This window comes from Dysidea avara, chromosome 3 (genome assembly GCF_963678975.1).
Source record: "Dysidea avara chromosome 3, odDysAvar1.4, whole genome shotgun sequence".
Taxonomy (NCBI): Eukaryota; Metazoa; Porifera; class Demospongiae; order Dictyoceratida; family Dysideidae; genus Dysidea; species Dysidea avara.
Window position 1 is genome coordinate 15,282,172 of NC_089274.1, and position 26,290 is coordinate 15,308,461.

A 26,290-nucleotide genomic window follows, 5' to 3' on the forward strand; every position below is an offset into this window, starting at 1 on the left:
TCTACTGGGTGACTTGTGTCTAGCTGAACACTCTACAGGGTGTGGTTTCTTTGTAGCTGAACTCTGCAAAGTAATTTCTTCTAGCTGATCTCTCTACAGGGTAACTTGTTTCTAGCTGATCTCTCTAGTTGGTGACTTGTTTGTAGCTGAACTCTCTACAGAGTGATATGTTTGTAGCTGAATTCTCAACAGGATGGTTTCTTTGTAGTTTAACTCTCTGAAACGTGATTTCTTTTAGCTGAGCTTTCTACAGGGTGACTTTTTCTATCTGATCTCTCTACAGGGTGACTTGTGTCTAGCCTTTAACATGTTTGTTGTAGGGTCCCCAAACATTAATTTTGTAGTTCACTTGTATACAGCTGCTGAAAATTATGTACGTCATGTAAAATGTTAATTATTATAGTTTTATATTTTTGTATTTATCATGTTAATCCAGAAGATTTTGCAACAGACACTATAGATATTTACAACATTTATAGCATTAATATTAGGTAATACAATCAATCCTTAATAGTGACGAATTCATCCAGCTCATCACTGTACTCTGTATACACATTCTCTCTCATACTAATTATCAAGGGTGTGGTGTGTGGCTTGATAGGCTGCTTGTGGGATATTCCCATCCAGCAACTCAGTAACAAGTCAGACATACTGCCAGATCCATAATATTTATCACTGATGCTTAAAACTTTCTTCCTACAGATACATACTACATGTAGCTAGACCATTAACACAGTATTATCATACCCGGATATGATGGCTATTTTGATCAACATGTATGTTAAGAAGTAGATGAATGGAAGGACAAGGAGAACAATAGCAAAGGAGTTGTTTGTTGAATGTAGCAGTTGGTCAATATCCAAAAAGAATGCAGTAATAAGGACAAGATCTAGTAGTATTAAACCTTCAACAAGGTTAACCCATTTCTGTGTGTATGGTTGTACTCTGGCAGTCATCATCAGTATTGACACTGCAGTAAGTGTCATAGCAAGCTGTAATAAAAAGTGAAATGATTCTTAACTAATATATACATAAATACTTCAACATGTACTAGTTCTTCCTGAATGTGGTCTAGAATGTGTAAAATAATAAGGATACACCAAATAAGGTTTCTAAACACATTACATGGTGATACCAACTTGTAGCTAATACTGTAGCTTCAATAACCTTCTGAGATAAACTAATAGGGTGTAGAGGACACTCTGATCTTCAGTTAGGCATCATACAAAGTTTTTTACCTTTCTCCAAAAGCTAAGCTGATCTAAAGCCCTATTGGTTATGATGCCAAATAGAGTTTTGGCCACCCGTATTATAGTACAAACACAACTCTTTTTACTACATTTACATACTTGAGTATAATCACTTGCAAAGTTCTCAACTATCAAGTAGACAAGAGAAAACAATAGTCTTCTTAATAAATCAAAACCACTCCACCAGTGATACTTGTCTTTGATCTTAAAACTTATAATGTCACGTAAAGGTCCAGCTTTCTGTGTATAATATACAATAATGCTGATATCCCTGCATTAAAATCAAATAACTTACTCTGATCAAATTAAAACTAATTGCTAGCACATATAATGTAAATGGCATCAGAACAAGAAGTGATACAATTATTGCCAGTACTCCACATGGAAGATGATGTCCACTAAAACATTCCAGTCTTCCGTCAAAATAGTAGACCTGATGAAGTAACTGTATAGAAGCCGGCACTAAACATATTGAAGAAACTACTTACTCTTCTCCCTTTAAACTCAACAGGTTCAAAAACTTGTACACACCTCAACAAATTCAAACAGGTATCAGCAGTGTAGACATAAATAATGAGAACCAAAAACCAAATGCCATCAACTGTTTTGTTTTTGCTCAGACGCTGAGAAAATCTAGCACTGCAAACAGTCAGTGGTAATTAATACACTAACAAAATTGGATATCTATTACACTTACAGAAAAATATATATTGAAACACACATTGTCATGAGCACTGGTGGTATAAACCCTAGCATAGCGACATGCACTGTGTCCAAGTTTCGTGAAATACACAGTGGAAAATACAAACTGAATCCAAAGAATCTTGACAAGTAGTAATGCTATATGAGAAAAATATTATTATGTAACTAATTAAGTTGCTACTAAGATCATCATACCCACTGACGCTCCTCTCCATCATTAGTTTTGTAAACATATCCTACAACCTGATACAAAAAGACACCCGCATGCATATATAAAAGAATTTTGTAAACCATTGTATACCTGAATGAAGAAAACAAATCCCTTTAATGCATTTGGAAGACCAATATTGTAGAAAATGATCACCATAGAAGCCATTATAATAAGAATACCTGAAAAGAGGCACACATGTAGCTAAATGCAAGTATTTTATCATGATGAATTTCTAACATATTTCTATGTAAATGGATTAGTGATATCATTTACATATCACAGGTACACTAGCATAAAGCGAAGATACATTTTAGTATCATTCCCAAAAGAAGTACATGTACCATATAGTTCAAGTTATAGTAGCAGTTGTAGAATAACTATTATACAATTCTATGAAGTATGGCTTTACTGGGATATAAAGGATAGTCAATATACACATAATATGTGACCCAGTCTGGGAAAACCGGTCTTATCGCCCATGTCAGCAGATTCGATTTTTCACCCAGGACACAAAGCTACATGAATAAACTATCTAATTCTACAATCAAAATCAGCTAGACTTGAGTTGTCTGGTTTGCTGGCTGCTTTTCCCAAGCCCAGTGGTGATCTGTACGTGCGGTGTGGGGCCTTAATGGAGCTCTGGTCAGCATGGGAATGTCTGTATGTTGTACACAGTTCTGTGGTGTTGAATAAGTACCTCTGCTGTGAATTTCCTTTCATTCTAGCCAATTTTGAGACCTGAACGGTCCAAAACTTGGCCTAATCCATCCCTATGCCTTCCTTTTCAATTTTTGAATACCATCTTGCCCGCCTTCCAGGCCCCCCCCTCCCACCCTTTTTGGAGCTCGCCTGATACAGTCAACATCAGTTTTAAAACTATTTAAAATGGTGGGAAACTTAGTTGTTGGCTACTTGCACAGTGGATGCTCTGGAAGGTAAGGAATTGGTGTAAAACGTGTGAAAATGTGGTACACATAGCTTCAACCATTGGCGAGCTACAACACACTAAATACTTAAAACCGGCGTTTCTCTATACTTTTAAGTAGGCGATAAGACCGGTTTTCCCAGACTGGGTCACATATATAAAGTAGCAGAATATACACAACACTGGTTAACTTACAGATGAATACAAACACCACTATATGCCATGCTTTACATAATACACATTCATTGAGGCTAAGAGCAGTTCCTTGATTTTCATGATGTGGACATTTTCCACACAGAAAACCTAGAAATAAAACATAACAGTCTATACAACATGTACGTATTATACCAGCACCTTTTCAGTGTGTTGCATAGAAACATGCACAATCATGTATGTCAATATAATATTTAAAAATTGCTAAACTAAGTTTCTATGTGGCAATATCATAAATTTTAGCATAGATCAGACCAAGTTTCATCCTTTAATTTCTAACTTGGTCAAGAAAGTTCTCCTAGTTTTCATCATCTGCTACAGCTTTCTTTTTGCTATACATTAGTTGAGGTCCCATTTTTGTATATCCATTTGTTTAACACTCTATGTGGTAGAGTGAGACCATGCAAAGTAGGAACTATTAACCACTGGTACTTGTTATCAACCACATGTATATTTTCCATACATAAATTATCAACCAGGTGCTAATATCACTGCATCTGAAAACTCTGTCCTATACTGCCAAACTTAGGAATTGAAGGACTTCAATCTCAGGTAACATAGTATTAGTTAATAGATTTTCTTTACTCCTATTTTAAAGAGGAAACCATAGAGCAAAAATGTATTTGACAGTATTTGCATAACTGTTCTGTTAGAGTATATCAATCTTTTAAACAGCTTTTTATTCAGCTCCACCTAGCAGTAAAACTAAGCTGAGAATGTTTAATGGTTCCTCTATTTTCTGCAAATAAGCATGCCTTCATCTACCAGCCTGCCAAATGCTGTTTATAAAAACTGGCAATTGAAGCCAGAGTGGTCCATCTGAACCCACTGAACCACCCTAGTTATGGCCCTGTAATTATATGTACAAAAGTAGGAATTAAATTTACATATATATCGGTGATGATATTCTACTTTTGTATTTGCAGTATATATTATCCCTTACACATAAACTTTTTAAGGTTTTCCTACAGCTAGTACTAAATACATACCAGTTCTTCCTTGACTACACTGCTCATTAATATTATCATCGGTTACTAGACATCCTGGTAGTCTCCCTTCTCTTCCTTCTTGGTTTGCAAAGGCACAACTATGATATGATGTTGGGATTCTTGCAGTCACGAAAGAACCAACATCATTAAACCCTCCATAGTAGTCAGGCTGTAAGTATACAAAAATTTACAGTGTGAACCAACATATCAACTCAATGTATTCCTAAAAATAGCATAAATCACTTGTATTAAAAACATTTAGCACTTCGTTTCTTAAAGTTTGAGTTATGCACACTCTTCATCTGTAATACTATGGACAGACATGCATACTTACACGAATATAAATATATTTGCCACTTATTCTGTCTGGTCCCAAAATGATGCTATTGTCTTGATTGTACAAAGGAACACAAATACCAGTGACATTGTCATATTTGTATCCAACATGACAACACTCTATGGTTACAGACACTGTTGTTGCACTAACCTATGTAAGACATTATACCAGTACCGGATAATTATATAGGAGCATACCACAATTCCATTAGAAGAATCAGTGAGGTTTAATGAAAACTTAAATGGAAATGTGTAAGAATTTCTATGATTTATTTGACAGTTATTTTGTATTTGGATAGCATTATGCATCACTAATGTTGTTCTTTGTGTTGTAACATTTCTTGCAACGCCAAAGGCTGTAGTAACTATATCATCAGTATCCAAGTGTATACGAAGTACATTAGATGGACTGGCTGTGAGGTTAGCATAATATGAGTACACTCCATCTTGAATATTTCCATTCTGATCCTCAGCATAAATAATTAGACTGAAAATTTCACCAAGAGAAACAAAATTTGTGGTATTCTCCTGGAAATAAGTAACAGTAAATATTTCAATATTGAAACAATGCCTTGAAACTCAATGATACAGTGTCGTAAGTACATTTTGTGTATTTCATACTTTTATAAGTATGACTATATATAATGACATCTAAAATTTAGCCATGGAAGGTGGTAATTATGAAATGGCTGTAATGTCGATGCTAAAATTATTGATATCCCTCACTTTTAATTTCTAAGCATTTGTTATCATGGCTATGTAAGGGTCACCTTTTCACATCTTGACTATTCTGGTTCAACTTTTGTTCATGTTTACAAGCTCCAAAGCAGGCCAGCATTAGAGCTTGCGTTTGCTGGTTTTGTACAGTATGATTCACTGAAACATACTCAAATGTGACTGTTCTATTAGTTTAAGAGTATATAATTATATACCCACTTGTTCATTACTTCCAGCAGCACACCCTTGGGGTCCAGGTACACTTTCAGGATATGGTGTGTGAAGCACACAAGACAAGCAGTGTGACTGTATATTGGTGTACATGACACTAAGATGAAAAACTATTTTCTGCTATTATAGATGATTCTAGTGTTAAAAATTAGGTGTTCTTTGGCATCCTTTATCATTTAGAGGTAGTAGGATGTATAAAAAGCATCGAATTTATGTGCTATAACTAAACTCATTTTGTGCTAAGCCATTACACAGACACACTACAATAAAATGTGTAGTTGTACATATCATAGTGTGGTATGCTCTAAATGTGTTGTACATAGCATGCACTCCTGTGGTGTATGTTTGTGATGTGTAGGAGATGTGTAGCAGATGTGTAGGAGATGATAGTTCACATTTGTCCATTAGTTAACAAATGTGAACCATTAGTTAGCAAATGAGAACCATCATCTCCTACACATCACATACTCCCGGCACCAAAGTACATTATAATTATGCATATCACATTTAGAGTTCATCACGTATGCACAAATACACATTTTATTGTAGTGAAAGTTCAATTTGATGAACAAAGCTGGTATGTTTGTATCAATAAAGTAATCAGTTTGCATTAACCAAGAGTAAATTTACTCTTGATTAACAGTAACTACATAGAATTTCCATTAGATAAAACACATTCAAACATTATTTCATCAGATTAATCCAGTCAACAGTAGAGAGATGAAAAATTTGTATACTGATGATCAGTGGGGGCCCATACATATCTTAAGGTAGAACATGTAAGCCTCAGTTGAGTGAAATTAAAGCCCACAATCAAACTCCAAGCTTGGTGATATAGGTTTTATATACATTTTGAAACAATGTTTAAGTAGAGATTTGAAAGCAGTAAGTTGCTGACTGACTAATAGTGTTGTGTACTGTTTGTAGATTGTTGACTTTTCAGGAATGTTACACCAATTGTGAAACTGCAGATAATGTAATATTTCACAATAATACTATGATGAGTGGTTGACTTTGATAATAAAGCCATCACATTCTACCCTTCCACTCCTGAATGCACAAGTGCTTTTTTTCAGCTGTACATGTATGGTCACACTATTATTTATTAGTGTGACTGATATGGTGTGCATACTACTATACTACTCTTGTAAGGATGTGCCAGTTTAGACAACAATATCACACCTGTGTTAGTGTGTTGTGACCACCACTGTATTTACAGTGTATATTAAAAGCACTATCCATGCAATAAAGATCCCTTCTAGCTTGTAAAGTTCTTACGCTAGTTTGTTAAGCTTTTTGTACATAATTTATTATTATATAAACTTCTGTAATAAAGGAATGAATAGTGTCAGATTATTATTGTACAATAAAACAAACCATTGTAATGCTAATAAGCAGTTCTTTACCAACGTTCTTGCATTACACAATTCTACATACAGTTACAGAGAATTGGATCTGAAAGGATCTCATATATTTGTCCAGGAGATAATGAGACATCCTGTATTAAAGTATTCAAGTATAAATTACTACAATTAAGGCTATGACTACCAAATTTTATCAAGACACACATGGTAGTGTGTCGTGCGGCCAAGAAAGCCGGCGTGCCACACCATGAGCATATTGACAGGAAGAAAGAAAACAGCATTTTCACTCCTGCATAGCTCAATGCCCCCTTCTCCAAAGCACACCATTTCTGTTTTATAGCTGTCCACCAGGTAGGGTAGGACACACAGCAAATTTGATTAAATTTGCACCAGCCATTTGCAAGATATGGGCTTTCAAAGTTTCATTTTATTTTCTTTGTTTTTTCTTCTTAAGCCGTAGGAGCTTTGATTTATGTTTGCACACTTTGCAAAAATTGCTATAAAACGCAAATGTGCATGTAATTTGATTGCCTCGATCTTTGGCACAAATGAAGAGTGTATAAAAGTGAATTCACGTACCAAGTTTGCTGTGTATCTGATAAATATCCAAGGAGTATGAGCATTCATCAGGTAAAAAAAGATCAAACTTCTGTCACAGCTACAGAGTAAACCGAGTATGAGAATAAGGCCAGGCAAAGTTAATTCACAGTTTATTGTCACTACCCGCATGATATTTGATAGCCTCCTAAAAATTTTCATTATATCATTTTTATCACATGACATTCTAATTATTCATTCACGTGACATACATGTTTAAATAACAGCATGGCTAAATACTGTAACTTTCTTGTACAAGCTCTGAATAGACTGAACACTTGTCCCTTGCTCTGTAACAGCAGTGGAACCAACATTGACTATATATTAGTTAGATATAAAGTCTGGAAAGTTTTCAAATATTACTGCATCGTTGGAACTGTCGTTGTCACGATAACGACACTATCATGATAGTTGCTAGCAGTTATTAAAGGCACTTAACTTAACGAATACAACACATGAATACTCCAATCATGTACACACCACACATCTGCTTTTCTAACACTCCACTAAAATTGTTATGGTCAGTATTACAGTTGTTATCTTTGTTGTCCACGGTCAAGCTACTAGTCTTTTACAGTTTTCTGATTCAACGCTAGCGCTATCATGTTTGCTTTTGTTATCGATATTTTTGACCTATCGCTCAGCTCTAAGCAGAATGCTAATTCCTGCATGGATGTAACTGTTAATGTTGTGAGTGTTTGTTCATTGTTTGGGTGGAACATTAAAATTTGTTGTGTCCATACTTGAATAGGGTGAAAGCTCAACTGGCTCGAGCCAGGCTATTGTGCAAAACGTTTTTACAATTGTGATTATAGTATTTTTGTACAGCTCTTTGTTTGTTTGTTTATGTTTGTTTGTTTTCTTTTTTTTTTTCTTCTTTTTTTGTATGTAACTAACATTGTTTTCCTTGCCATTCCTACAAGGAATCTACTGTGTGGATCTGATATGTGGTCACACGTTAGTCCAAGGATTCACATACTGTTTGTTTGTTGTATTTTTTTGTACACTTTCTTTTGGTTTTCTCTCTGGAGTCACAGCGACATAGTTGTGCTCAGAATTCTATCCCTGAAAAAAATAAAAGGACAAACTATTTAATGATTTGTTTAAGTTGGCTAATGTGAAGAGTTTAAAGTTATCACACAGTGCATACAGTTGTACCCATTGTTAGTACTTTATTATTGGTACAAATAATGAAAAGTGAAAAATGACCTCCCACCCTCATGCTATTTTTAAAAAGCTAAACTGTGAATCAACTTTGCCTAGCCTAACTTGAAAATTGGTGTGTACATAGGCTCTAATCATCATAAAAGTGCCTTTTGATAGTTTGAATAGCAATAGGATTATAGTTACAAAGGTATAAAGCAAAAACCAAACAATTGTAAAATTGCGGGATCAAGATACTCTAATAGAGCAGTCACCGCAGGGTAAAAAATGCACAGAAAAATGTCGAAAAAAACTTACCAGAGTTCAAACCAGGGACCTCCATACATAACACCAGCATCCTTAACCACTGAACCACTGTTATCTTGACTGATCACCTCTTAATTTCTGTTTTTGTAATTTTCATAAATCTACCAATAGTAGTATTAGATTGTTCTCTGTGTATGTTCTATTAGAAATCCTCAAAAATTTATGCTCTATTAGAGTAGTACAATAATATTACCAATGAAAGTTCTAGATTGTTCTAGAACTTTCTATGTATGTTCTATTAGAAGTCCTTTAAAAATGTGCACTCTATTTGAGTATTCCACTAATAATTATTACTAAGTAAAGCATGCAATAGATCTATCAATAAAATAATTTTTGTATGCAAAACTTGTACGAAAATTTCTTACACCAAAATTTTTACATAAGATCGAACTACTCTAATAGAGTTGTCAACCACGTAAATCATACGGAAATATTTTTATCACAAAAATTTTTGCACAAAAATAAAACGAATTACGGTAGATCATTCAATGTATGTTCTATTAAAATGTGCACACTGTTAGAGTATTGCAATAATACTAAAGCATGCATTTATCAGTCTGTCATCATTATGTCTGTATACATGAGAAGAAACGTGAGTAAAAACAAACCTCAAAGTCAGCCATAGGCTGATTTTGGGGCCTTATAAAGTACATAAAGAAATGAAATCTGCACAAAAGCAACCAAGCTGTGAAAATATGGTGTGGCCTTAAAAAATCTTGGTGAAAAAAGTTGTGAAATCAAAGGTTGTGGCTAAGAAATGGCTGCAATGATGTTAATGCCAATAAATTTTAATAATGGCTGTGAAAATGTATTAGCATTAACATCATTGCAGCCATTTCTTGGCCGCCACCTTTGATTTCACAACTTTTTCAGCAAGGTTTTTAAGGCCACACCATTTTTTCACAGCTTGGCTGTTTTTGTGCGGTTATTAATACACTGGTATATTACCTGTAGTTAATACACCGGTGTAATACCTGTAGAATATATATATATATATAATATGCTGCCAAATGATTTTCCTACCACTTTTAAAAGCTTTATTTATGGTCCAGCTATACCACAAGCATTGTTGAGTGGAGAGGAAACCATAGGTGGGCAATTAATAATACTCAAAAATGGAAGGGAAGGCCAAAAACCAGTCCCCTGGTACTGCAGATGGTTTAAAATACTTCGCACACTATTATATTGAACAGTTTCATCTATGTACTCAGGTCAGTACAGAGATGTGTATGGAAGTATCTCAGACCCAGCTATTTGTGTTAACATATCAATTGCCTGCTGGTAATGTGCTTGTGCTACAGATACAATCATGGGTTTGCAGTGGCCAGCTACTAAAACAAGTTAAATGCTGTAGTTGGCTGCATTTACAGTGACAATTTCAGCTTTTGGCATGGCCTTCCCAAGCTACAGCTGTCCAGTGACATTCACAGGTGCCCCATGCAGTAGCTGGCACACATTTTTAGAAATCTACTTGTAAAAAAGCAGCCTAAGCAAATCAATGGCATGGCTGTGGAGTAAATGTGTAGTGTGTTGGTGTGGCTATTCAATAATGGTGATTAGTTAACTTCAATTGTGACATGTGCACAAATCGATTTTCAAAAATTTGATTACATACGTATATGTATGTTTGCTAAAGCTTCGTATGTGGATTACCCAATCTGACAAGGAGTGAAATTGTGGTTCTGCCTTCTTTAGGCTTGAACCAATTATGCTTTGTATTCTATTATGCTTTTGAGCAGTGCTCAAAAATCCAGCCTATTATGCTCAAAATTATGCTTTCAAAATCGACATTATGCTCTAGAGTTGGCTGTTTTATTAGCCTTTCCTGACTGTTGTATTACAGTATGTGACTACTCCTGACCATTAGAATATCTTATTTCCGCGAAGTGTGAGTAATCAGCCAAAGAAAAATAATAACATTGCAGACATGAAATCCAGTATTAAGTGTAGTTTTGCTGTATTTTTAATGTACGCATTGCACATTTTAATTAATAATCTTGAAAATCATCCCATCATGCTGGCAAAATGCATTTCATTTTTTAAATAACACTGCTGAAACAGTAAAATAGATAAAACAGTATAAATATAGACTAATAAGCAAAAATTACTTTTGCTAGCCTAATATGCTCGAAATTATGCTAGCATAATTGGCACAAGTTTAGCCTTCTTGGTCCATATAGCACACTACCACAAGTTTCCATTACATCTAATGTACACAATATTATATATTTTGGAAATTCATTGCACAAGTAAATCATTCAAATAAGCCAGTGCAAGTCTAGAATTCTATTTGGCTTTTTAAGTTAGTAATCAAGACACACAGTAGTATGTCATGTGGCCAAGAAAGCTGGCATGCCACACCGTGGGTGTATTGACAGAAACAAAGAAATTCAATTTTCACACATGCATAGTTCCATGGTCCTGCTCAAAAGCATACGAATTTTACACTATAGCTGCCCTCCACCTTCCACATTAAATTTAAAGAAAATCATCACCTTATGCATTCATGAAATACAAGTGTGGCTTTCAAAGTCCTGGGTGAAAAAGTTGTGAAATCAAAGGTGGTAGCCTAAATACTGGTGCAACAACTGATCATCTTTAATAACAGCTGTGATGAGGCGGAACCCTTTTTTACATACAGCTCAAAATGTGTGAGACTTTTCTAATCACAATGTATCTGTGTACTTTCATACTTGCAGTTGAATGCTGTATTTCTGGTTCTATGTATTAATACAGGTAGAACTTACTACAATTAGTCTATGTGGAGCTGTTTCCAAATCTGGTTTGTGTGTGCTACTATCTCTGTTGTTGCTGAATAAATTAAACACACATATGTAGTAATGTGCAGACAGATTCATTTTGCTTACCTAAAATCAAATGCAGACGGTACTGAAAATATTGACAAATCAAAAGTTTGACCAACATCATTCTCAGAGACTTGCTTACCCAGAACACATGCACTAATGTCACCAGCAAAGAAAGCATCACCTTGTCCTTTTTCAATTGTCACAGTATTGTGATTGAATATAAAATTACTCTGTGTATAGGGTAAAAAAGAAAGCATGTTTATATTTCTTATTCAGGGTAACTATCAAGACACACGGTGGTGTCATGTGGCCCAAAAAGCCGGCACGCAACATCATGAATATAGTGACAGGAAGAAAGAAAACATGCTTTTCACACATTTGTAGCTCCGTGCTGTCTTTACAAAATAAAACAATTTTTGCTGTGGACATGCCTGCCAACGTTAGTACTCCACATTCCAAATTTCAGCAAAATTGCTTCAAGCATTCCCGAGACATGTGACTTCAAAGATTGGCTTAGTTTCTTCGGTTTTTCTTCTTATTTTTCTTCCTCTTTTTGCACACTTACAAAAACTGCCATACAATGTGAATGCCATATTCGATTACCTTGAAATTTAGCACACAGAGGGGGTATAAGGGTGCATCTTGGTACCAAGTTTTGCTGGAATACGATAAGCAGTCAAGGAGTTATTAGGGATTATTCACAAATAAATAATACCAATATGTTGTCACGCCTACAGTGTAAACCGCTTATGGGAAAAAGCTGAAAATTGGTACGTGGATAGGTTAACTATTGAGCCTCAAACCTTTTCTGGTTTGAAAGAAATCCAGCTAACGACCATGAAGATACAGCGAAACAACCAACAGTGTGTAACAATTACGTGATTGAGATTAGCTAATGAAAAAACAATTACACCAGACAAACCGCTCAGTCCTAATGGTACTATCTTCCACCCATATATCTCTATGGAAAACAAGCTGGAAGAAAAACATAAAAGGAAAAAAGGAAGAATTTACTTACAGAAAATACACCTAAAAGAACCTACAGAAGCCCAGGGAATGTTAGTGAACTGGTAGATGCCCCTCTGCGATGGCGAGATCTATTGCAGGGGCACACCAAGGTGCTTAGACCGTGATCAAGAACCACGGATGCACATGATGGAGGAGCGAAGCAAGGAGAACCCCATACTGCAACATAGCCAGCCCATCATCACTGAATATGAGGAACTCCACTTCTCACTAAGTAACTGACCCAAATGCTTATAGGCGGTAGTGGCTGCTTTCCCCATTCCACCAGAGGAAGAAAAAACTAATGGGATAAAGCTGCCATGCTCTACTTCGCGTATACGCTCCTCATAAGCATGACCCTTCTCAGTCTCATGCCTATGAAAAGTGGCAGCCAAGGTGGTGGACCGATTGGAAGCTGCAAAAGAATTAAAAACACGAACAACAAAATAGGTACGATGATGTAAGCACCTCCAAAAACCAGATGCTCTATCCACTCTGGCATTATCATTAAGCACAGCTGAACGGTGATGCATAACCTCACCAGACAGAGCATGTAAGTGAGGCTCCACCTGGACATCATGGCACACTTCTGTCATCAAACTAGCAGTCAAATCTCATACTTCATTATGCCAGATAATTGGAAAAGCACCATGTGGGCAGCTAAGGACGTGAAACAAGGTAAAATCCTTACCACACACACAGTGCGACGGTAACAATGATGGTGTAAAGCCATAATGTAAACAGACGGCATCAATGAATTCACCCTTATGAAGGGCGAAACCATACCACTCCAACGGAAGTGCAGACAGCCAGGAAGAGACCCCCCTCTCCATGCAGCACTCAACAGCCCAGCGCAAAGGTGGAGGACAATTAGAGATGGTTGATTGCAGCTGGGCAGACAAAGACTGTTATCTAAGGACCGCTCAGTGGAATGATTTTAAAATCGGTCTACAGATGGATTAATCACCTTAGAAAGACTCCTCAATAGTTTACAAGAATCAGACTTAAAGCCACAGAGTTATAATACGAAATCCAACTTAAGTGCAAGATCGAAATACTCTAATAGAGCAGTCATCCTAATAGAGCAGTCACCCTGACCTGTATTGATATCAGCTAGATACAAGTTACCCTATAGAGAGATCAGCTACAAGCAAATCACCCAGTAGAAATATGTGCTGGAAACAAATCACCATGTAGAGAGATCAGTTAGAAACAAGTCACCCAGTAGAGAGTTCAGCTAGAAACAAGTCACCCAATGGAAATTTCAGCTAGAAACAAGTCACCCTGTATAAAGATCAGCTACAAAAAATCACCTTGTAGAAAGATCAGCTGGAAACAAGTCATTGTGTAGAGATATCAGCTAGAAACAAGTTACCCTATAGAGAGATCAGCCACAAAACAAACCACCGTGTAGAAATATGTGCTGGAAACAATCACTATGTAAAGAGTTCAGTTAGGAACAAGTCACCCTGAAAGAGTTCAACTACAAACAATGAGAGTTTCAGTTTCAGTTCAGTAATGTAAGAAGTCACCTTTTACCTATGTGATAATCATTCATTTTATTCAGCATATACAAATATTCAGACAAAAAGCTATACACACAATTGCTTCTTTTGTTCCACAATTCCTGCAGTAAAGGAAAAAAAAACAAGTTAAAAGGAAGCACCAAAGCCAGTTTATGGCTGGCTTTGTGGCTTACAAAACCAAAAGAAGTGATATCTACACCAAAACAGCCAAGCTGTAAAAAAAGAGTGCGGCCCCCAAAAAGGCCAGGGTGAAAAAGATGTGAAATCAAAGGTGGCAGCCAAGAAATGGCTGTGATGGTAGTTAATGGCAAAAAAAATTAGAAATGACAATTCAGGTGAATTTGGTGCCGAATCCTAGTGAAACTTGGAGGAGGCAATGCAAATTCACCTGAATTGTCGTTATTAAAATTTTTGCCATTTTAACCTACCATCACAGCCATTTCTTGGCCGCCACCTTGGATTTCACATCTTTTTTCACCCTGGTCTTTTGGGAGGCCGCACTCTTTCTTTACAGCTTGGCTGTTTTGATTTAGATTCTATTATCAATGCAAATGACCCAAAATCTACAATAGAACAAGTAAAAGGAAAAATTAGGAATTGATTAGGAATCATAGCCATAAAAAGTAGTGAAACAAGGGAGGTCACCTATACCTGCAAATATACTAGTGGATATTTAATTCCTACTTCAGTTTATACCCATGACTGAATTAGGGATTAAATGTCCACTTAACTGGTGTGTAGGTGACCTCCCTTGTTTCACTACTTTCTGTGTCTATGATCCCTAGTCAAACTTATAAATTTGTAATTTTCCTTCTAATTGTTTGTTTACTGTTTTGTAGCATTATTATGAATAGTGAGCCAGCACTTACAGAATCAAAAGAAAGAATGGTGCCATATTTAATGTATTTGTCTGATCACGTGCCCCAACTATTAATTACTGAAAAAGTGAAGTTGCCATTATGCTTTGTTTCAGCTATTCTCAGTTCAATGGCGCCTCTGCAATCAATCCAGTCACTACAAAAAATATGGACAATTTCCATTACAAACATATAGTGAAGCCATCATGCATTTGTACTGTCAACAAGAAGAAATGGGACACAATTAAAGGAGGACAAAAGTAAGTTCATGATACGTACATTGTATGTACTATGTATTCCAAAAGGCACCAGTTGGGCTAAAATAACATCTAACAGTGAAAAAAATCAAGCCCATAGCATTAGCCATAATTGAGTTACACTTATCTGAAGACAGGCAGGCAGGCAGGCAGGCAGGCAGGCAGGCAGGCAGGCAGGCAGGCAGGCAGGCAGGCAGGCAGGCAGGCAGGCAGGCAGGCAGGCAGGCAGGCAGGCAGGCAGGCAGGCAGGCAGGCAGGCAGGCAGGCAGGCAGGCAGGCAGGCAGGCAGGCAGGCAGGCAGGCAGGCAGGCAGGCAGGCAGGCAGGCAATAGATAAATACTTTTCTCTTTTTAATTCTGTAGCAACTTATTGGAAACGTTTGCGCCCACTCTAAACACAATTTTAGGCCTAACTAAAGTACTGCCAAGGTACCATGAATGTTTTGCAAGGTTGGTTTCTGGTTAATAATTTTTGTAAGAAAGTGCAAACCTCCATGATCCCTTATATACAGTTACTACCATATTGTATGATAATTGCTGCAATAATCAATGCAAAAACAGCCAAGCTGTATAAAAGGGTGCACCTTCAAGCCTGGGTGAAAAAAGTTGTGAAATCAAAGGTGGTGGCCATGAAATGGCTGTAATGATGTTAATAATGCATAATGCCATTATATAAACTGGCTTTGAGGCTTGTTTTTACACAAATTATTGTTCTTCTTATCTACAGATACAATGACAATGATTTAAGATAAACTAGTGCTCTACCAATACAGAATGATCCAATACCAAAGCCAAATGATCTATGCAATGCAATAACCAATTAGCTAATACAGTGGAACTCCTCTTAACAGACACCCCTGACAGCCTCTTTATAACGGACAATTAATAAAGTCCCAAATGCCACTTCCAGTACCTGTGTGTATTAATGCCCCCTCAATATAGTGGACACCTCTCTATTCCATAAACCGGACACCCCAGATATGGCAAGCACTACAGTACAACACCTCACTAATCGCAGACACAAGTAACAAAGGTTCATTGCCAGTTACAACAAACAATCAAACTACATCATTTAATGCAGAAAGCACTGTCTCTGTATTGCCTTTTCTGCAAAGTGCAAGACAAAGCACTGAAGTTATGAGAAGTCATATGAATGCGTATACAAATACTGCTGTTAATGTTCTTAGTCCTTTAGTCCTTCTTACCCAGGTCTTCTGAAAATAGTAGCTGGCGCACTTTAAGAATAAACTGCACTACAGGATAAACTACATAATCTGTATAGCCAACCATCTTGATAACTAATCAAATATGGACAAGTCTTTAAGGAAATATGTATAAAATTTTTGTGGTGCCTAATTGTCTGGATAGTCACAGTGTAGTAGAGGCCACACGCCATAGGTAACCCATGCTCAATAGCATCACTTCTGTTGCTATTAAACTGATCATATCTGGTTCACATGGTACCATAACCCATCTTGCTCCACCACTTGGTCTAGTCTCATGCATTAAACTGATTATTTAAAATTTTTGAAAACCCCTTAAATAAGGACACCTCCATATAAGGACATATTTCATTTCCCCATCTTAGAGGGGCTCCGCTGTACTGATAATTACTGTATAATTTTGTGCTTGCTTATTCATGGCTATGGCTATTATAATGTCTGCATTTATTTGTAATAGTGCATGCTTTATAACAAAGTAAATTTCTTCCAAGTTAAGTATGCATAATTGTATACTATTTGTCATTTAGGATTTATATTTTACAGTGACTGTTCTATTAGAGTATCTCAATTTTCATGCAAAATGTGATAAGATGCAGTTGCTCAACTTTTAACAAAGTAAATCCTGCACCTTTTATGCTAGAATATGATTTCCAACCTGTTCTCACAAGTTTTGCTAGGGTGTGTATTGCAGTGTTATTTGATTACTCTAATAGAACACACATTTTTTTTGAGGATTTCTAATAGAACACACATAAAATGTTCACATTATTACAATTTAGATCTCCATTGGTAGACCTATGAAATTATGAACTTTACTATCGAGTAGATTTTAGCTGGAATTTTCATTTATAAATTAGAAGTTAAGTAAGGTGATCAGTCGTGAAAGCAGCGGCTCAGTGGTTAAGGATTTGGGTGTTCAGTATGGAGATCCCTGGTTTGAACGCTGGCAACTTTTTTTTACATTTTTCATGTACTTTTTTTTACCCATGGTAACTGTTCTATTAGGCTACCCTATGATTTACAGTTGTTTGGTTTTTGCCTTGTAACATTATAGTTGTCAATGTGATTTATTTCAAACCACAAAAGGTTTGAGCTATGATGGTTAACCTATACGCATACTGATTTTTAAAGTTTATTCCCATAAGTGGTTTACCCTGCAGGCGTGACAACAAGCCCTTTTTAATGCAAATAATCATCCATAGTTCTATGACTATTTATCAGATTTGCAGCAAACTTAGTACATGATTTTACCATAATACTTCACCAAAGCTCAAGAAATCAAGCGGTGCATTTGCATTTATAATGGTTTTTGTAAAATGTGAGAAAAAATAATCTAAGTCCCCATGCCCCCTAAACAAAGAACAAATAAATTAAGCCAAATTTTGAGGGCTTGTACACGATTCATGATTGCTTTGGCAATCTTGGTATGTGGGGTGCTGAAGATGAAGGGAATTTGCAGTACAAAATGATTCCAATTCGAGAAGGGAGCACAGAGCTAAGTATGCATGAAAATTACATTTTATTTCTTCCTATAAAATGCTCATGGTGTGGCACACCAGCTTTCTTGGTCACACAACACACTACCATGTATCTTGATATGTACATGGATAAACACTAGCAGCACCTTATATGACTACTCAGTTATTCAAATCCCAACGTGCCTCAGGCAATGATAAAAGTGTTCAGATAAGTGAATTGTTCAGATAGCTGAACCCCACACATTTATATACGTAACATACAGAACTACTGTATGTTGAAATACTTTAATATAACATACGCTTGTATTCAAAATACTCTAATAGAACAGTCATTTCCAATTTCGAGGGTACAGATAAATGAAGGTTGGATAACTGAGGGTTTACTGTACATAAAACTCTGTGTGTGTGTGTGTGTGTGTGTACACGTAAATTCAGGGTGCAAATTACCTCCCAGTGTTTTGGTTTACGTTCATTTTCACCTCCAATATTGTATTGAATGAAGCAAAAATCATTTAAACTCACTGAAACTTCATTTTTACTTCTAATATTTTCCACACCAATGGCTCCTCCTAACCGTGAAGCACTGTTGTTGCCAAATATTAGTGTAGCACCAGGTAGTAAGTGCATCTGTAAATCACAACAAAGAACACATTAAATTCTAGGGTATATATAAGTTCACAATGCAGGGATATAGCCAGGGTTTTTTCAAACAGGGTTTCCAAAAGCACTGCTGAGACACAGATGCAGGGGTCTGGTAGCTATAAGTTCACCCTCTGGCAGCTTGCATTTGTTAAAGTTATGCAATATCATGTCTACAAGTATTCTTCTTCAATGAAAACAAAATACCCTGAGAATCAATACTCCATAATATCAATTTTCTATATAAAACACATTCCTTTCTTGTGTGAATGCTCTATTAGAATAATTACAATGAATCTTCTATTAGACTGTCTTGATCTTTTACCATATCCTCTCTGTGTGAAAGCAGTAATCACATACTATTCAGGGGACAGGAAACCCGAATTTATAGAACAGGACTCCTGGCAGCACAAAAGTAGTAAGTACCAACATGCAGTATAGCACAACAATTTATAGTAACAATAAAATCATATTCATCCCTCAGGGAAGGATCTACCAGCAATCCATACTAAACAAGCAACTTTCAGGGCTCTGGTTGCAAAGATATTAATTTTAAATAGAGATCATTGCAGCCATTTCCTTTGATTTTATATACAAATTTTTAAACCCCGGTTTAATACAGCTGGGGAGTGGTTGCTTGTTATGCATGGTTATGGTTATAATTTATTATTAATTTTCATTTTGGCTCAAGCTCCACTTAATAAAAATAGTAAAAGTTGCTATATACTAAGAAAGCAATATGTAACAGTGGGTTGGTCTGATATGGTTGAAGCCCTAGGGCTTTTAGCATGCATATTAGGTAAATCATCTGCGCCCGCCATTACATTCATGTACCAGAGTTTACATTATTACAACCAACTAACCAAAGTAACCTCTCCAAGTCTCATGGCACCACCAACTGAATTATCACTATGATCATATAATTCCATTTGTCCATGTATAGTAATTGTGGCATGATTTACAGTCACACCACCACCAATATTAGATTGGAATAGGTTTCTACCACTGAAGCTTAAAGGAAAGCGAAAAGCGAGGACAGTGCCAATAATACCAAAATGACTTGAAAAGGTTAGTGGTATTGAGTCCCTAAAATTGCTGTTGCCCAAAAAGGTGCTATAGAACAACAAACAACACAACAATTAGAACATCAATATAATAGAGTAGCATTTACAGTACATAATTTGAAGTAAAGCATTAATTATGGACTAAAATTATAATTATTATATAGATATGCAATTATCATACAGAACAACAAATTTTTATAATTTTTTTTTAAATTTAACCAAATACTCTACTGACTGACACACTAACCAACTGACTGATGCATTCAGTAAAGCATTACTTGACTATATTCAATACCACAGATTTGATTTTCTTCATGCCGCTTAGGCCCAAGACATGCTTTTTCACATACTGCAGTATACAATGCTGGACTTATCTTCATCCTCTTAAGCTTATGTGCATATTTATTTATTTGTTATTACTGGGCAGACGGTATGCCAATTCACCCAGGGGCGAATAATGCCCGAAGGAAAATTACACATATATAGTTACAGTGGTACAGCTTATTATAAACTAATTAATTGAGTTTTACTTTCCTTTCTCTTAACCACCATGTAGGTGTTGATTCACTGATAAAATATTAGTGGGATTCTTGTGCTCACTGTCTTATCATGAGAATCTTCTGTAGGAAGTGGAAGTGTATTAATTACCAAGGACTTCTCATACTGTTCTTTGCTTGGGGTGGAGTATAGCTGAAAGCATAGTGCAATGGCCTCTCGCTATTCAGTAATAATTGATAGCCATGGCATGTGTTCACACTTGAAATTAATCTTACAATGTATCTTGTGCCATTCTTTTCTTTCATGCAGTATGAGTGGATTCATTAATGAGTCATAAATCGGGTTGCATTAAATTCAAGTAGGAAACATTATATAAAAATAATGAGTGACGAAACAGCCAACACCTGCAGCTATACCTTAGTCTTGGTGTAGTTGTTTACATTACGAATATATTATGCAAATACACGTAATATACATAATCTAATAAAAACCTTACCAATCTCTTATACTAGCTGGTAGACTGACAATATCAACACGAGCTTGTGATGCAACAGTTACAGCTGATCCATACAGTGCAAAGTTTTTTAGAAAGGTGCAGCTAAATCACAAGTAAATATAAATGCACATTATGTAGTTTGCAACCATTATGTGCACACATAAAAGGCATAATAGTAGCAACAAAGATTTTACTACCTAATATCACCCACTGTACAACAGTGAACATGCTAGCTCTTTGTAGTTATGCATAAAATACCACATAATTATTCCCTAAAACATCAAAAAGCATAAACACCACTAATACAAAAGTTCCTACTTTTCAATGAATACTTCATTAGAATCTACACCATTTTTAACTTTTGATAATGAATCACGAACAACAAGACCAATAGCTCCAGCAGCATAGGCTGTATTCCTTGAGAAGTATGAATCTTTTATGCAAAGTTTGTTAAATTCAACTGTACCAAACAAGTTAACAGAAATGGCACCTCCAAAACCACCAGTTGAGCGTAGTCTTCCAAAGGTCAGGTTTCTTAAGGACTGTGTATCTAAATTGAAGGAAAATTCAGTGTTAATTTTATTGACAAAATTTTCCACATTCAATATGTCGACAGTATCATTTTGGGAACTTAATGAAAACCCAAGAGCTCTGTTCTCAATAAATCTACACTGTGAGACATCTAAAGTGGTATTGTTGGAGTTTACAGGTAACATGACTAGAGCTCCACCTTGGAAAATTGCTTTGTTGTTAGTAAAGTTACAATTAGAAACTTTCACATAAGCATTGTGAACTCTGTTAAGCTGCATATAAATACCACCGCCATTTCCAAATGGAATAAACCCAAAGGGTCTTGTTTCATTATCAGGGTTGTAGTCTGCACTCTTATAAGCGATGTTATCTTTAAAACGACATCCTTCAATTGTAACCTTAATGTCTTCTTGATCTTCAAAAAATATTCCTAACCCTGCGCCTCGAAATTCTGCAAGATTGTGATCATCTGTAATCAAATCTGAAAAATTGTCTGGCTGTGTGCCAACATTAGAGAAGAAATCACAGTCTCTAATTGTAATATTATTTCCAAGTATAATTTGAATTCCATTGTCAGTATTATGGTGGAAAGACGAGTTGACAATTACAATATCATTAGTTTTGTTAAAAAACAGTCCAGAAGTAATGGGACCACAGTACATAAAATTTAGATTCGAAATTAAAATATCTGCTGAGTTTTCAAAGCCCGCTCCATTGGGAATACTATGAGACACACCAGGGCACATTATGTTAACAGGGTCACTCTCATTTGGATACTTCTGAATCACAACATGTTGAAAATTGTGAAAGTTTATGAAAGTTCCATTAGTAGTAGTGTAATTTCCTGGGTGCATTAAAATTGTAAAATCACTCTTGTTGTAATGTTGACCAACTTCAATGACTTGTTCAGCAAATGAACGATTTTCAGGTGCAATGAAACAAACTCCGTTAGTGCAGTTCAGTGGATACACCACTTGTAGTGATAGAATAAAGACAACAGCAATAGCAGTATTCATCATTACTGCTTTCTGTTATACACAAGACTTGCAAAGTTCTACTAAAGAAAATCAAATGCATAATATAGCTGGCCTATAGTACAATATAATCATACAGATTACAGAATGGATGTATAGTACTTGGCATATTGTTTAGGCTACAACATTTCAACTGCGGTTACTGATGGTGGAATGAAATTTTTTTAAAGCTCAATATCATTTTTTACATCCAAATAAGTACAACTCCTCCCCTTAAGTAAGCAAATAAATAGGATTCCCTTTGAAGTCAGCTCTTTTAGCATACTTTTCCTCACCACAACACTTGTATGACTTATAACTCAATACTTAATCACTTGTCTGAAACTAACTGTCTAATGAAGGTTCAGTTCAGTGTGCAATGTGGTACTGCCACAATGAACTTTGAATTAAATTTTGTTTTCTGACATAATTGCTCATTACAAGATAGTCCCGTTTCACTTTTCCCAAAGATTTTCGCTTAAGCTCCTAGGTTAGTGGTAAACACCTCATACAGGCTCTGCCCTCTGTGTTCACCCTCCAGTGCCTAACTGGTAAAGTTGATAATAAATGAACGGAATACTTCATTATACAGTGCATGTACTTTTACAATGCATACATGTAATCAGCTAGCTAGCTAGCTAACTTTTTATCATTTGGGAACAAGGGTTAAGTCAGGAGTCTTCCCAATAAACTGCTATTGTGCATGTTCATAACTGACTTTACAGTACATTACATTGGTAAATTTTGTCTATGGTGAGGTGAACTGTGCTAAAAGAGCTCAGTGACTTCAAGAGGAATCCTATTTATTTGCTTTCTTAAAGGGAGGAGTTGTACTAATTTGGATGTAAAAGCTAATATTGAACTTTAAAAAATTCCATTCTACCATTCCAGTGTTCCATTCCACTGTTTATCTGATACACTCCCTAGATTTATGTATAGTTGACCAATCAAACTTTAAAAATAATCCAGTGAGGTATTATTAAGTACCTGGTTACATGACAATTTTCAGAGAAATTTGGTAAGAATTCCTTTACCACTGATTTGTTGACAGTGGGCCAATAATAATATTACACATTGCCATATCTCACTAAGTAAAGCATGAAATACTCTTAACCTATCATTTTGTTTGCCCTTTTTCTGAGCGATTTAAATATATTTTAATAGTAGCGACCACAGCAACCACAAGAATGTTAATAGCAATAATACATGAAAATTAGCTTGTTAACTTTTCTACAAAGGACTAACAAACAGTTTTCTATATTGTTCCTTCACTGACAATACAATTTACACTGCTGACCTATTTATAAATAAAGTAGCAGATCACACTCACATGTGGCCTAAATCCTATCTGATAGAAAGATTGTAATGCTATCTCGTAACTTATCTTATTGTGCAGGCCACAGAGACTTGCTTTCATGTGCTGGTAGCAAGCAATGGGAGAACATTAAATTTTGTACTATGTGCATGCACACATGCACACACACACACACACGCACACACACACACACACGCACATGTACCCCACAAATTAGTAACAAGGACAAATGGAGAAAAACCGAACAGCAATATTACACTCACTAATGCATGATGGATTTTTTCCCTATGTTCCTGGCACTTTAACATGAAGAATGTTATAGCATGTCTAAAGCTCTATTATTGCACAAGCTAGGACACCATATGACATGTTTAGAGGTTGCAACTTGCACAATAGCTGCTACAGCTAGGTGTGAGATATTACCTTCATCACTTTTAAATAATAAATTTAAAATTTTAATGCTTCAACTCTGTGTGAAAGCCAGATTCAAGTTAGAAAAACTACAGTGGTGTTATATAAATCCACTAAAATTATCCTGGTACTGATGAGTTTTCCATACTCTAGACCGTCTTGGATATAGCTATTGCATGCGCATATACATTTGACTGACACCCATGCCAGAACTGCCAGTGATCACCAATGACCATTCGCTGTATTTTATCCATCAATAGCCACAGTTCAGATGTAACAAGTGTAGGAGTGTTCATAGCAACAAGAGATTCATACAACAAGAGATTCACGGGTACATTTATTACTGATCACTCACTCCATAACATCTGTTACTTAAAAGCCACAGTTATATGTACTTTTACACTCAACTTTGAGTTCTGTACAATAATCACTAATAATAATAATAATAATAATAGTATGCCTACTCAGCAACTGCTAAGACCCCATAGCATTCAAAATCCTGCACTCTCAGCTTCGGCAGCTACGCCCCTAGACACCATACAAGTGCAAACAGTATACTTAACACGTACAAACAGATCAGACATACAGTACACACATACCAGTTTTGATGCTGTCGTATTCTTAGCTTGATTTGTAGTCTGAATAGGCTCCACCCATCATATTGGGAAAAGCCACTAGGTCTTTCTTCTTAGGTCACGTGCACCTGCAAGACCAAGTCGATCGACCCTTATATTTTCGCAGCATCGATCGGATTTTCTACGACTAACCACTAGCGTCAGTGACCAAGAAATGCGCCACGCCTGCTGGAAGTGAGAGTGGAGTCTGCACGGTTGAGTAGTGGTATGTCCAATCATTCGTCCCGCTATATGTGACTATTGGGTATTGTATAGGCATTCACCAGCCCGATTAAATTTTGAGAAAGGAGCTTTTTAGGTGCTCAAGTTAGCTCAACAGATAGAGTATTGATTGCCGATCTCAAAATATGTATAGTTTTGTTGGGTTGCTTCCTTGGCATGCGTAGAGCTTTAATGCAGAAAAGGGTGTATTTTTCTTCTGGGCTCCCACACATTTGAATTGGACAGCCACTTAATAGTAGCTAATCTGGACTGTCTTGAACTTCTATCTGCAAGTTTGTACATGTACTGAAGGTAAGGCCACTCCAAATAAATTCTCTGTTTCCCATCTGGTTACTGGCTCAATAAAAGCCATCTTGTAACTGTCAGCGCACTTGTCAGCAGGGCTATCAAGTCGGCACAAATTCACGTCTGTGTTATTTTTGCAACTTAAAAAATGAAGGTACAAGCTTAAACATGCTTTTATGTAGCCTTTTATGGCTGTGCCAGGTTAATAATGGTTTGAAGAGCTGCCAATCTTATAAAGGAAATGGACTGCCCACCTGCATGCAAATATGCCTGAGCAGGATGGGAAACAGATAATTTATTTTGAGTGGCCTAACTTAGGGTTTGTTGAGTCCCAATGGTCTTTCATGCTTTGTGGTAAGCAAATAAGTTTTACACTTGTCAATACAGTGATGCGTAGGCAAGTACATAGATAACTCAAAAGATTAAAAGCTAGTAGCTTATAAGATAAAGGTAAACAACTAAGGAGGAGGTGTCACAGTGATGCAACAGTGCCTAAGGTGGAGTTGTGTCATTGTAATGCTGACTCTGAAGTGGATTTCCGTCTGACGGTATGCTTTTCAAAGTTTTAAAGTATTCTGCATACACTACAAGCCTTTATAAAAGATTGCACAACAGCATAGAATTCACTTAGACATGAACCACATGATAAAATTAAGATTTCCACAATGTTCAGCATATTAACAAACAAGTTTTATCATCATAGGAGCTCAGAAACTTGGATACTGGAATGCCTAACTTTTGATAAATATACCGTACAGTGTCCATAGGGTATATTACAAAATGGTATGATAGTCAAGTACATGTGAAAAGCAACACATTTATTGTTAATTCTTCTGTCTTGTACATGTGAACCATACAATTGTTTCAGAGTGAGGAAATAGTCCAGAAAGCTTGCACAACTCTGTTTACTTGACTCATATCTAGACTTTTAATAGCTACCCGGGCTATGAATCGTTTGAAATGTAAGCACATTAGCTACATATACTAAAATATGCCACTCTCGCACCTCAATTCAAAGGAAAGA

General features: G+C 36.2%; 2 protein-coding genes across 5 annotated transcripts in view; one reads left to right on the plus strand and one right to left on the minus strand.

Annotated features, from left to right (window-relative positions):
- Positions 1-24,845, minus strand: LOC136249563 (uncharacterized). Of its 3 annotated transcripts, none has more exons than XM_066041611.1 (19): positions 24,724-24,845; positions 21,173-22,439; positions 20,855-20,956; positions 19,660-19,909; positions 18,605-18,784; positions 11,873-12,042; positions 11,753-11,816; positions 4,825-5,154; positions 4,625-4,777; positions 4,291-4,459; positions 3,284-3,391; positions 2,254-2,342; positions 2,148-2,195; positions 1,948-2,090; positions 1,739-1,889; positions 1,546-1,683; positions 1,350-1,490; positions 748-992; positions 1-696 (listed from the first exon to the last, which is right to left on the minus strand). In XM_066041611.1, the coding sequence occupies exons 2-19, from the start codon at positions 22,402-22,404 to the stop codon at positions 501-503; spliced, it is 3,909 nt and encodes a 1,302-aa protein (XP_065897683.1). In that variant the 5' UTR covers positions 22,405-22,439; positions 24,724-24,845; the 3' UTR covers positions 1-500. The 3 variants fall into 3 exon arrangements, with proteins under 3 accessions (XP_065897683.1, XP_065897682.1, XP_065897684.1); XM_066041610.1 differs by having other exon boundaries at positions 21,173-22,442; positions 24,724-24,822; XM_066041612.1 differs by lacking the exons at positions 4,625-4,777; positions 4,825-5,154 and having other exon boundaries at positions 2-696; positions 21,173-22,442; positions 24,724-24,822.
- Positions 24,839-26,290, plus strand: part of LOC136249561 (uncharacterized) — a 16,585-nt gene continuing 15,133 nt past the window's right edge. The window contains exon 1 of one of the 2 annotated variants that reach the window (XM_066041605.1): positions 24,839-24,964. Coding sequence is in view for 1 of the 2 variants with exons in the window: in XM_066041604.1 (XP_065897676.1) it covers positions 24,914-24,933 (20 nt within the window). In the remaining variant the exon portion in view is untranslated. The remainder of the gene's footprint in view (positions 24,965-26,290) is intronic. The other variant, XM_066041604.1, reaches the window with a different exon arrangement.

Bases quoted from the DNA above. Each gene is read 5' to 3' on its own strand.
- LOC136249563 (XM_066041611.1), bottom strand. From the start codon at position 22,404: ATGATGAATACTGCTATTGCTGTTGTCTTTATTCTATCACTACAAGTG. The intron at 19,910-20,854 runs GTAAGGTTTTTA...GTTGTTCTATAG, and splicing joins CCAGCTAGTATAAGAGATTG to CACCTTTTTGGGCAACAGCA. The intron at 1,491-1,545 runs GTAAGTTATTTG...TATTATACACAG, and splicing joins TTAGTTTTAATTTGATCAGA to AAAGCTGGACCTTTACGTGA.